This window comes from Struthio camelus, chromosome 1 (genome assembly GCF_040807025.1).
Source record: "Struthio camelus isolate bStrCam1 chromosome 1, bStrCam1.hap1, whole genome shotgun sequence".
NCBI lineage: Eukaryota > Metazoa > Chordata > Aves > Struthioniformes > Struthionidae > Struthio > Struthio camelus.
The window spans coordinates 72,953,314-72,965,478 of NC_090942.1; the positions used below are offsets into that span (position 1 = coordinate 72,953,314).

The 12,165-nt window shown below is 39.7% G+C and overlaps 1 protein-coding gene across 2 annotated transcripts in view; it reads left to right on the plus strand.

The window, feature by feature from the left end:
• Positions 1 to 12,165, plus strand: part of PIK3C2G (phosphatidylinositol-4-phosphate 3-kinase catalytic subunit type 2 gamma) — a 307,338-nt gene that overhangs the window by 149,650 nt on the left and 145,523 nt on the right. For both annotated transcript variants that reach the window (XM_068948368.1, XM_068948374.1), the window contains 2 exons: positions 1,878 to 1,911; positions 8,973 to 9,168. In XM_068948368.1, the coding sequence (XP_068804469.1) occupies positions 1,878 to 1,911; positions 8,973 to 9,168 (230 nt within the window). The remainder of the gene's footprint in view (positions 1 to 1,877; positions 1,912 to 8,972; positions 9,169 to 12,165) is intronic.

Consider the following 12,165-nt stretch of genomic DNA (forward strand, 5'->3'; position numbering starts at 1 on the left):
TCCCGTACTGGGATTTGAGATTATGAAAACAACTGGCACCAGTGATGATTTCTTCTTGAACTGATTGTGTCTCTTTATAAATGTGATTCATTCAATCTCTAACCACCTTAACCCTGGGAATTTAAAATCCTTTCGGGGGAAATTCTGGGCCTGCTGTACAATTAAGGTTTTTCATCTCTTTTTTTCTTTCTTACAGCAGCTCACAAAAAGTCCTGGGAGATCAAATCCTGCCAGAACAGGCACTAATCCATTATATATTAAATTGGCTAGACTATGTTGAAATTATAAGCACTATTCCAAAAAATTGTTTACTTTCCAAAATGTGAGAGAATTGAACAAAGATTTCTCTTCCCATTTGTCTCACTGTGTAAAAAGATTGTGAAAACATATTTCTCACTGTGGAGCTTTTCTTTCTCCCCTCAATTAAGCATTTTACTTTTCTTCATCTTTACCACACAAATTTTGGCAATGCCAAGCTAGGTACCCGAGGCATTCGGTGTTCATCTAGCATTGTACTTGTGATGTCACCTGTGAATGAACTGTAGTTTTTAAGAAGGATCTTGCTGAATGCATGTGTACTAACATGTGGCGTCCTCAATGAGCTGCAAATGGATTAGTGACAATGAAAGATATGACGCTTTTTGGTCACGTGGGTTCATACAAGGTACAAACCAGGGGCATGCTGAAATACCGAGTTAGGTTGTTAGCGTCTGTGGTTAAGAGTTAAATCTCAGTAACTTATTTCTGTGTCACCTTGGTAAATTAAGCCTGATGACAGAGCCAGCTCAAGGCACTGGCAAATTGAGCAGCTGGCAAGAGGAAGCCAGTCACCTGTGTTTGCTTGTAAGTGGAGGCCAGGTTCCCACCTGTGACCCCGAAGCCTGCTGGTGCCTCCCTCGCTGCCAGGAGATGCACTGAAGTATGTGCAGTGACGGCAGCTTTTCCTGTGCAAAGAGGGAGGCATACGCAGTGTCGCAACATTTAATTTTGCCCGACGTGTGAGAAGTGTGAAGCGAGGTCTGATTGATGGCACTTATTATACTTGGGGATTTAGTAGAGCGGCTTTTTTTTTTTTTTTTTTTTTGAAAATGTTTAAAATTAGCCTGGGCTCAATAGCTGGCCTGATCTTTCGGAGGTCGTAAGCACTCAGCAGTTCCTGCTGACATCACTGGGATATGTGAGGTGAAAATCCAGACACTGAATTAGATAGATGTCTAAATGAAAGCTGGCAGCCTCAGAGCTGAGCATCAAGAGCCAGGTTCAGACAGTCTAAATGCCCCCTAACTGCCTTCAGCTAGTACTTCCTGTTGGCCAGCTCTAGGTAGCTGCCTGTGCAGAGGCCTTTCAAGTAGGCAGCTATTTCTGCTGATTTGGAGCAGGAATGCAGGTGGAATGTAGGCCACCTGCGTGGGATCTCGGTGCTCCGCAACTTTGAAAGGACGCCAAGGCTCTGCGCGGGGTCCAGGGCTTGCCCATGCGGGCTGCGTGTGGAATTCAGGTGTGAATAGACAAAATATGTGAAGGCATCGGGAGGGTATTCTTATCTCCGTGATACCAGCGCAGAGGCGGAAAACATGTACGTACCTCAAATGCAGATAAATGCCTCTTTGTCTCTCAGCATGCCTGAATACTGTCAGAAACGTGGTCCTGAGTGACTTGTCTGCGATGGTAAAGGAAGCACGTGGAGAAGCCAGAAGCCTGGTATTCTGAATCCCAGTTGTGCCCTCTCTCATCTCAACATTAGGATACATCCTTCCCTCTTCTCACCAAAACCAGCCTTCTTTTCCATGATTACAGTTCCTAGCACCATTATAACTACTTTCTGGTCTTTTTCTGAAATAACTGATTACATTTTCCCTTGTATTTTGTCTTTATAGAATTCACTTCAAAGTGTGGAAATGCCAGGCAAAGGTAAAGTGTTTTTTTTTTAAAAAACATGTTAATTCAAGATGTATCATCAGAAAACACACGTTTTGCTATTTATTTGTATTAGCGAGGTGCTATAGCTGGCACATTACAGATACTTACATATTTGGTTGTATGATGAAGTAATTAATAAGTTAAAAATATAAGTGGTATATAAATAAAACATAGCATTTCTCACAACTAATCACAAGATTCAAATATGGAGAATAAATAGTAGAGTGAAAGAATATTTTACAGTCAGTAGCGGTCACAGTAGCAGATAATACTGCAATTTTTAGTAGTTGTCTTTGCTTCCAACAGGGAAAAGGAAAAATGAGTTACTTCTTGAAAACTGAATTTTGTGTATGGCTTTCCTACCCAACTCCAATAATTCTTATTCCTCCTTAAACTTTAGTTCTTTATCTTTTGTTGTGTAAATGGTATGTTGTCTTTTGTTAAGTGATACACTGTCATAAGAAGGGTAGGCTCATAGCGGTAACGGATAAAAGCGTAGACCCTCCCACATTTAATCCCTCAGCTAAAATCAGCCTAGACTCCATGGCTAATGCCCAGTCCCATCAGCGTTACAGTAGAGCACCTCCCAAACTGAGGGAGATGCAGGAGCTTGCTCACTAGCGGTTGCCTGCACCGGGTTGCTGGAGGTAACGGCCACATCCAGGCTGTGGAGCCTTGCGCTGCCTTATTCCTGGCCTGCGACATGTGGCTGGAGGGCTCTGCTGGTGCTTCCAAAGAGTCTGCCACATGCATGTTGGGTTTGGGCCAATGTGTGCTGTGAAGCGATGGTCTCAGTTTTTTGGTTTTTAGGTTTTTTTTTTTTTTGAGGATCAAACCTTGGCCGTTTGAGATGTTTTTTCTATTTTCTTCTTTCTCCATCTGTCAGTCTCGACTGCAGTGTGCTCTGAGAGGCAAAGAGGTCACAAGGATTACAGGAGCCTTTCAAACACGGAGGGGGTTAAAGGCAGGATTCCAAATGCCAGCTTGTTGCTTCACCCTTACTCAGCTTCATGAACAGCAAACAAACCAACAAACAGTAATTATATTTCCAAGCTACCAGTAAAAGCTAAGTAGCTGAGGGCCGGGGGAGTGCGGGGAGGACATGCAGGTGCAGAAGGGAGGAGGAGGTAAGTACTCTTTGTAGGATTCTTCTCACTTGGATGCAGGCATTTAGCTCGTGAGTTTTGTCAAACTTTGTTAATGACAACAGTTTGCTAAAGAGGAAAGGAATTAATAGTTACAAATCAACATCTACCCCTGAAACATGTTTCTCCGCACACTCTTCAGAAAACCTGCCTAAAGCTTTCCAGTACTGAAAGAAATTTGCAGACTTGGACTTCACGGAATGAGCAGATTCTTGAAGGAAAAATCTGATTTATTGAGTAACATTAAAAGGAATCTAGCAGATTTTTGGCACCATACTACTTTGCCTCTGTTGGTTTACACCAGGAAATCTTCAACTACAAAGACTGATACTTTTCTGTTTGTTCCTGACACACCCTTAATGCCGTAAGGATTGCAGAATCCATTTGGCAAGGTAATATTAGAAACTGCAACTGCGAGTCAGAACTTGTCAGCGTATTAGGGATTCTGTGCAGAAGCCTACCTACAAAGTTGTCTGAGGTAACCAAAAGCCAGTTTAGCCTATTACATGCAGTGGCATAGATTTCATGTATGAATATACATGAATACAATGTATGTATACATACATTACAGTTAAGACGTACTACATAAAATTGCTTCTGAAAGCCAGCAAAATATTTAAAGCTAAGCTAAAGAGTTTGAACAGAAAGGTCTAGTCATCTTATCAAGGGCCATGTTAAGGTCATGTCCGATAAACCAAAGAAGTCCGAGAGCAATGGCCCAAAACTGATCTGCTAGAAACTAGGCCTGGCTGGTGTGCACTTTCACCTCACCCCCAAGAAGTGAATAAAGCTATTTCACCCATCTTTTCTTTTTGAGATCATCAGCATTCCTCAGTCCCCTATCTCCTCAGTGCTCATTTTCCTGCTAATACTGGGGGGCAGGGGGGCCCTCATCCCTTGACCTGGGGAGACTGAGTCTGAGAGGAATCTGAATGATGTTTTCATCCGCTAAGGCTAGAAGTAAAAAACAACTGAAAGGTGAGAAATGCATTTATGTCGAAAGCACCTTTGGGCTTCCTTTTCCACCTCCTTCACTTCCTGTCCCCTTTTTACTTTATTATGCTTAGCTGGCTGGAATTATAAGCATGCAAAAATTGGCAAGCTTGTGGCCATCAAAACAAAGTAAAATAACCATCTTCACCCAAAGCTGGTACCTTTTTACCAGATCTCAGGGAAGCTGAAAACCATGTGCTTTGCTTTCTCTAGCAGCACAGTTGCAAATGAAGTCAGCTATGATGTCTGAGGAGGAGACAGACTGCATTTCCTATTCGTGCTGTTTTTTCCTGTGCCTTATACGTATATTCATGTTATCTTCAAGAAAACAGAATCAAACTCTTAACAGCAAGAACAGCAATCACTTACTCCAACTAGTATTTTCTTTTTCTTCTCCTCCTCCTTTCCCCAAATGATAGTTATCATTACCTTGAGTATCATAAGAGACTCTCAAACAGGGTTTTGTTTGTCTTCATTATAGCTTCTCTCTGCCACAAAAGAGAAGAAGATAAAGGATACTACTGCAATGAAAGCCATACATAATAATTTGTTTAGAAAATGCTTTAATCTTTTCCTTTAATAAAAGATTAATAGAGGTTTAATATTAGTCATTCACTATGGACAAAACAGGTCAAAGACTCTATTCAGGGTCTCAAACCTTGATTTAGTGTTGCAATAACTGGCTCTATTAACAGTGTTATCTCTGTGGACCAAATTATTCCATCACTGTGAACAGAGCAGTACTCATCCATGTTAAGTCTAAGTCTCGATAACATTGTGTTCTATCTCGAAGTCCTTAGAAAATTATATTAATGTTTTTGTACTCAAACTGTTTTTTTCCTTTTCTTCTTTTTTCTTAAATATGAGGAAGGATAATAATTTCTAGACATTACCACCATTCTGCAGTAAAAAATATTCCTGGAATAAAGAATAATATTATTCAAGTTAATAAAGTTTTAACACTGTTGTTTACTGCTATCCAGAGGATGGAAAGACAGGCTGCAAGTCAATACAGAACTCAGTTTTTCTCAAAATCTGATGAATGAGTCTTTGTACAGGTGCCTGCAGCCTTGTAACTCTAGGGTTTTAACGAGATCAGACAAAATAAGCAGCTTTTGGAATTTAATCAGTAGGTCTTTGGGACATCTTCCCAGAAATTCCAGTATGAACCATGAACTGATAGTGAATCAGCAGTCTTCCTGCTGAACTGCTGGAGTTGCTGTCTTTTGGACTGGATGTGGAAAGCAAGTATCTTGATGATGATACGTTTAATGAACTTGTCATTGCAGTTGAAGGTGTAAAGTTTCACAAATTGTGTTTGGAATTTGATAGTTACTTCTAGACCTGATCAGAAAAATATTCACCAAAGAAAGTGGAAGCAGAAAGATGAAGAATTTTTGGAGGTTTTGGTCGCAGTCCACTTTGCGATGTGACAGTCCACTTTGCGATGTGATGCTTTCCTCATTCCCCTAGGTACTTTACTGTGCCTGGGATACCTTTCTGAAAAATAGACTCTGGCATATCTGAAGCTGTGGATCTGCTGTAGGAAGTCCACACCCTGTGCTATGTAAATCAGTGAAATATCATAGTCTTTTCTCATTTGAGATGTACAAATTGTAGAAGGCATCAAAAGCAATAAGATTATCTAGGTGATGTAATTCTCAGCATACCAAATCCTATTCAGCAGCTCATAAAAATACACTGAGAAGATGTTGACCACCTCTTGTGAGTAATGGGCACTTGCAGACTAGCCAAAGTGTTTACCTCTAATTTAGTTAATTGACACTGTGCTTAATGAGCAAGGATCAAAGAGTAAAAAGCATGTCTGTAGCCCAGAGGCCACAGAATAGTTTTGAATTGAGAGCTGACAAGAATAAGAAAACAAAGGTATAAAAAAACCTTACAGCTACAGACCAGGTTATACTTGAACATTTGCTTACACCTGAGGAACAGCTCTGTTCCTGAGACGATCATCATACTGAATCTCCTAGCAAACAGACAAACAGGTAATACTGAAGTTTCATTCATCTCCCTTTACTAGCAGACAGACTGATTGCCTTGTTGGTGTCCTCGCCCCTCACACCATCCTTACAAGAGAACCAGACTGTAGTGTTCCCGGGCTCTTCCTCCAAAACCAGCTTGGTTTCTGCAGTTGGGCGCAGACTCAACAAGCCCTTAGGCGAAAGGTGGAATTTTTTTTTGAGTGAGAGAAAAAGAACAAAGTTTTCCAGCCCCTTCAGCAGGCAGTCTCACTGACATTTTCTGTAACTAAGTGAGGACTTTTAACCCTGCACCATTTAGCCACATGGATCTTGCAGGATAGGTGGGTCCCGGACACCCAGGAACCTTTTTACCCTTCACCACTGACAGAATGAAACATAAATAAATTAGGCAAAAATTATGCCTCTGCTCTACCTTTTCTTTTTTATCTCTGCCCCCCCTGTGCCTGGCATTCATTTTTTTCTCTAACTGATTAGAATCATTCTTCTGCAAATATGGCCAGTGGACGAGCTGGTTTGGATATTGTAATAGCATATTGCACCTTACTTCCTTGCCTAGCATATACAAATTTTCTATTATGGAAAATGTTTTTCCCACTGCAATACAGTGTATGTTGTAGTTTTTTTTTTTTTTTAAATCTAAGGAGTGTTCCCTTCTTGCTGTTGTTTGGTTAACATATGATACATTTCCTCTTGTTCTAGAGACAAAATGTGAAACACTCCCTTACAGTCCACGTTATGGATCGTGTAAAAGTTGCTGGTTGCCAAAGGGCATGTTTCAACAAATGTCAGGCATTTTACAAAGATTCAGAACTATGTTTCACCCTCTTTCAGGAAGAAGAAAAATGAAAAGATTCTGTTCTGCAACCATTCTCTTTAATGGATCAGTTTGCATAAATGAGGACTTGCTGTTACATTATGTCTTCTCATCTGCCACTTAGGTTAGGGTGGAGCCAGGGGGTCTCCTAAATAGCTGTTTCTCTCAGTATGAGTTGTGTTTAATTTTTCAGATAAAATAGAAAGTATTGGTTCAAGATCTTCGCTTCATCAGATATTCTCCTTATAGTACTAAATCATAATCCACTGATGTCCTCTTTTGGAACTCTTTAAGAAGGTTTTGTGCATATTACTGTGGTCAATTCCTTGGAATGTAGAAGAATTCAGTGCAAATTTAAACTTTTAATTTGGAAGCTACTAAGTTGTTGCAAATCTGAGAGAGCTGGGTTTGAGGATAAAATGGTACTCTAGGGAAAATGCATTAGAGCAAAAAATTTATTCAGAACAATTGTGGTAAAGGAGGATAAATGTAGAAAATAATAAAGAAAATGAATAAAAAGATGATAAGAAATGTAATGCTAGGCACAGAAGTGTGTATATAAAGCAGGGAGTAAAGGACTGGGTTTTGTTACCCTATTAAATCTCTAAAATTATTTTGTTGTCATACATGGAAGATGATTACAACATTGCAAAACACAGTATTCTAGCCAGTCCTTCATGAATGTAATCTGGTGCTTGTATTTCCAAGAGCAAACCCCAATATATACCAAACTATCGTAATGATAAGTGTTCTTGTCCTGTGACATACTTAAAATCTGTTTAGCTTAGAATGAAGACTGAAATAATTCCTTCACATTTTTAGCCATGTATTTTGTGACTCAAAGATCTGAAGTATTTGCTAGTTTAAAGGCAAAAGATACCAAAGTAGGGGAATAAAATACCAGTCTTAGGGTGTGTTCTTCCACGTTTCTAGTAGGAAAAAGAGAGGGAGCTAAATCCAGTGAATCATTGGGTCCGTATCTGATGTAGGGTAGGATTTTTGCACCTATTCCAAGTATAAACAGCTAGTATACGCACATTTTAGGGGCAAAGTAGTGTTCCTGAGTGCCATGGCAGGACATGGTGTAGGAAATGTGTCAGGAATTGCGACAGAAGGTGCTGAGAGTACATTCTTGATCATTTAGGAACCTGGGAGATAGAGGAAAAAAGCAAGAATTTGGGGCAATACAGGAAAAAAAAGCAAGAATTTGGGTAGCCCTCTTAGAAGACAGAGCATCCTGATCCTGGAATGCTGCAGTGCACCCTGACACACAGGCACACCCGTTTCTCTCTCTCCCTGTCCCTTGCCTGAGAATTCAAGAGAGTGCTTGTACCAGCTCTGCTCCCTCAATGGAGGCTGCCGGGGCTGGGGGATTTTAATTTACACTGGCAATCAGGAGGTCCCTAGCTGCTCCAGAAACGTGTGCCAGTGATTGCAGAAAAGGAGCAACACAGAGCTGAAGCCAAAGGAAGTAATGTAAATAAAGGTGTGATATAAATGAGGGTGCAGCCTGCATTTGATATATCCACGTAGATATGTCTTTCAGTGTCTGTCATTTGTGGAGTGTTATAAGCAATCCATGACCATCTGAATGCTGACTATGCCTGAGTGTGGTTGCTATTATATATGTTTTACGAGCTGTTTATCTATAGTTGCAATACCTGTAGGATCTTAAAATGTAACCGATGCCTTTTCTCCATTCTACTACCGTGTTGCTGGTTCCCTTGAACGAAGTAGCTACCTAGCTGCAGAAATTACAAAATGCGTACATAGTAAAAATCCTTCTAGCACAAAAATTTAGGGACTAAAATGACATATCTGAGACACGTACTGCCTTGCTGTAGTTTAAAAGACTTACTCTGAAAATGCCTTAATTTGAAGGCACTGTAATGAAAGACTGTTAATGATACACCAGAAATGAGCTTAGGCTGGTTTCAGGAGCACAGATGGCTAATTGGCTTCAGTTGGTAGGTTATATCATTTTAATTAAATTTTACTAGGAAGCATTTCAAAGCTGTAACTGATGGTTTAAGATAAATATTCTTCTTCACAAATGACCTATTGCTAACCTTTATTTATTTCTCTCCCTCTTCTCAGCATTAATAGAGGATGCTGTGACTGAGCTCTCTATGGCCATCTTTTGCCTCATCCATGTTTACAGCAGCAGCTTTGATGCAGGTTTTCAGCTTGCCAGCATACCTAAAAGTCCCTCATGCGCAGACATCAGCCTACATTCCCAGCTCAGCTTCACTGTTTATGCTGCCCATAACATCCCAGAAGCCTGGGTGAACAGGTAGGAGACTTCATTAAGAGTTCTCAAGAAAGGGTGTTGTCTCTCAGCTCTTACAACCGCATATGTTTCACAGATACTAGTTTTCCTCCAGAGGTTTGGTGATACTCCTATACTCGTATCAGAGAGTAAGTGGATTGTATCTCCACTGTTTTTCTAGCATAACGTCCACTTAAGCTGACCAACTAGGAGACTTCAAGTCCCTGTAGGCACAAAGAGAATTGAGGAGATGACCTAAGCAGTTGCCCTTGGCCTTGGGAAAGACTGTAATAGAAGCAGGGTCAGAGCACTGGGCTGGATGGATAGGAGTATGTATGCTTGTAAGATCTACTTACTCAGACTCTGAGGGAAGAGCATGTGCACTGCATGCCCAGAGTTTTGGGTCAGGACTTAGTGTGGCCTCTGCAGCACAAGTAACTTGAAAGATTGATGACCAGCTTACCAAGTTAAACAGAACTGTGCTTGCTTAAACTCAGTCTAAACGTGGCCTTATCAGCACTTTTTGCTGTTGATGTATTCAGATCACGTTATTTGGCTAAGCAGGTGCATTGACAATCTTCTCTTTATAGATGGTGGTTAAAATAAGTATAGTTTAAAGGTTCGAGTGTACCCAGTGTATCAGGACAGCAGAGGAAAGCAAAGAGGGAGACGACTTTAATAAAAAAGCTGATTAAAATATTCTCTTCCACATTGACTATTTATTTAAATTAGTTGTCTCTTCAATTGGCTGTGTTTCCTACTCTGAATAAAATCAGCGTTCTCCTCTTCTTCCCACTCCCGTGCAATTAAAGGAAGACAGAAGACTACAGTCTGGCAACATTATTTTTATGGGTGAAAATGCTGTTCTCCAAGTTTTTGTTAATACTTTCCCCTTGCTCCCACTTTACCTTGAATTCCAAATAAGTGATTAAAAAACAGTGGGATCATTTGCATTAGACTGTGAGCAAGAGTGTACTATACAGCATTTAGCTGTAATTAGCAGTTTAATAAAAATCTGAGAGAATTTGCATTAATTAAGGTAATAAATATAGAACTACAGTCACTGTCCTGATTTTGCAGATGGTTGTGCCATTTCCACTGCATTTTAGGATTTTCTAGTAAAATGTGAAATTATATATGGCCTGAAGTGCACTGGTGACTCGAGTGTTGTATTCAAACATGTGAAAATGAGAATCTCTCTTCCTGCTTAATCTCCCTTTCCAAACTTTCCAGTATTCTTACCTATCATGTACTTAACATGAACTGCAGCTGACACCTACTTTCCTCAAATACCTTTACTAACAACGTTTGTATTCACTCTCCTTATTTCTGAAGCACTACCTAATTCTGTGCTGGCCATGTCGCAGCTCTCATTTTTGCCTTTTTTTCAGAGGCTCACGTTTTATGATTTTGCTGCTGTTCATAACATTCTTAGTATTTTTGCCTTCTCTCACTGTCTATCTCACATTGTCTATGGGATAAATGACTTTTCTTCTAGTGACTTGGGATAAAAGAGAAGGAACTGTGTTACAGAATCATGTCGGTGTCTCCTCAAATCCCTCTAAAGCTCACTTTTGTGGGTTGGCTCTTTGTTACTAACGTTACATTTGTGCTCTCAACTACCTGTTCCAGTCTTACAGTCCATCTTAAAAAGGTAAGCACCGACGGTACAAGTTGCAGACCAAAGTAACAAAACAGATTACCTTTCTTCATTGTATTTTCTTTCTTTCTTCCTTCTTTTATCAGTATTTGTTGTTTTCTCTCGTTTAAATCTCAAGCAGATGTGCCCTATCTGATGCCAGTGGCATAATGTTGCTAGAATCGTATTTAGCTGCATTCATTTCTCCAGCCCAGAAAATCAGGTTCCTATATACATGTGGATGATACAAAGTGGTCTTTAGGACAAGACCAGAGAGTCATATCTTTTAGCCTGCAGGCAGGCTACCTAGGTACAACGCTTTGCAAAGACATACAATGTATAGAAGGGTGTGCACTCTGAGCCATGTTTCTGACTTCAGTCTGACTGAGGCATCATATAAGCATTAACTTCCCAGGATTAGGGCCTTATGGTACATAAATCAGGGATATATAGGTATCAGTACTTCAATTTAAATAGCAGTGCTCAGTTACTAATCTTATTAAAATCTATTATTTCCTGCCCTATCCTCCATTTGTTTATAGTGTTTAGACTCTAGAAGAAAAATGTCATATTTTAGAGCAGGAGCATTTCCAATTGATTCCGGTAAGGTTTTTTTTTTCTTCCTTTCTCTGCATAGATACATCATAGATACTGCAAATCTCTTTCTTTGAATTAAAAGAAAAAAAAAAGCACATTGCTACAATAATTATAACAATTATTATAATGTTCTGGAAGAGATCAGCAGTCATGACTGTAAATGAGGCAAAGCCAGGCACCTTTAATCTTCAAATGGCTTCAAATTTGCTACTTTCTTCCGCTGCCTATCATTCTGGTATAGAATGTGGCCTAAACCTGGGAGAGACCATTTTGTATAGGAAGACAGGGACATTACAAGACAGATTAAGAAGAGTTAGTTCATTATACAATATTCCTTTATTTTAGACTAATATTGCATAAGATTTCAGTAAGAACAGTATGAAACCAACAGATAGCCCCAGACCTAAATTACACTGTGAAGTTAGCCAGATAAGCGTCCAAAGAATGCCAACACTTCAATGCTTACACTGTCAGAAATGCTTGCATCCTCTTAAGCATTACCCTGTTTCTCACAGATTGGGAAATATACTAATATATAGTATTAGATTTACTTGACTAAAGTTGTATGGTGAACAAGTTGTAGCACTTCATAGCTTATGTCAACACTTCCCTAGACTGCAATGATGAAAAAAATAGCCTTAATGACAAAAACATGGAGCAGAATCTAAGAGTCCTGAGTACTTTCCTTGAACTCTGACTATTAAAAAATATATATTTTTTAAAACACTCATATGAGAGCCATTATTTTAATTTTTTTTGTAAAGAAGGAGGGATCTTCACAGGTT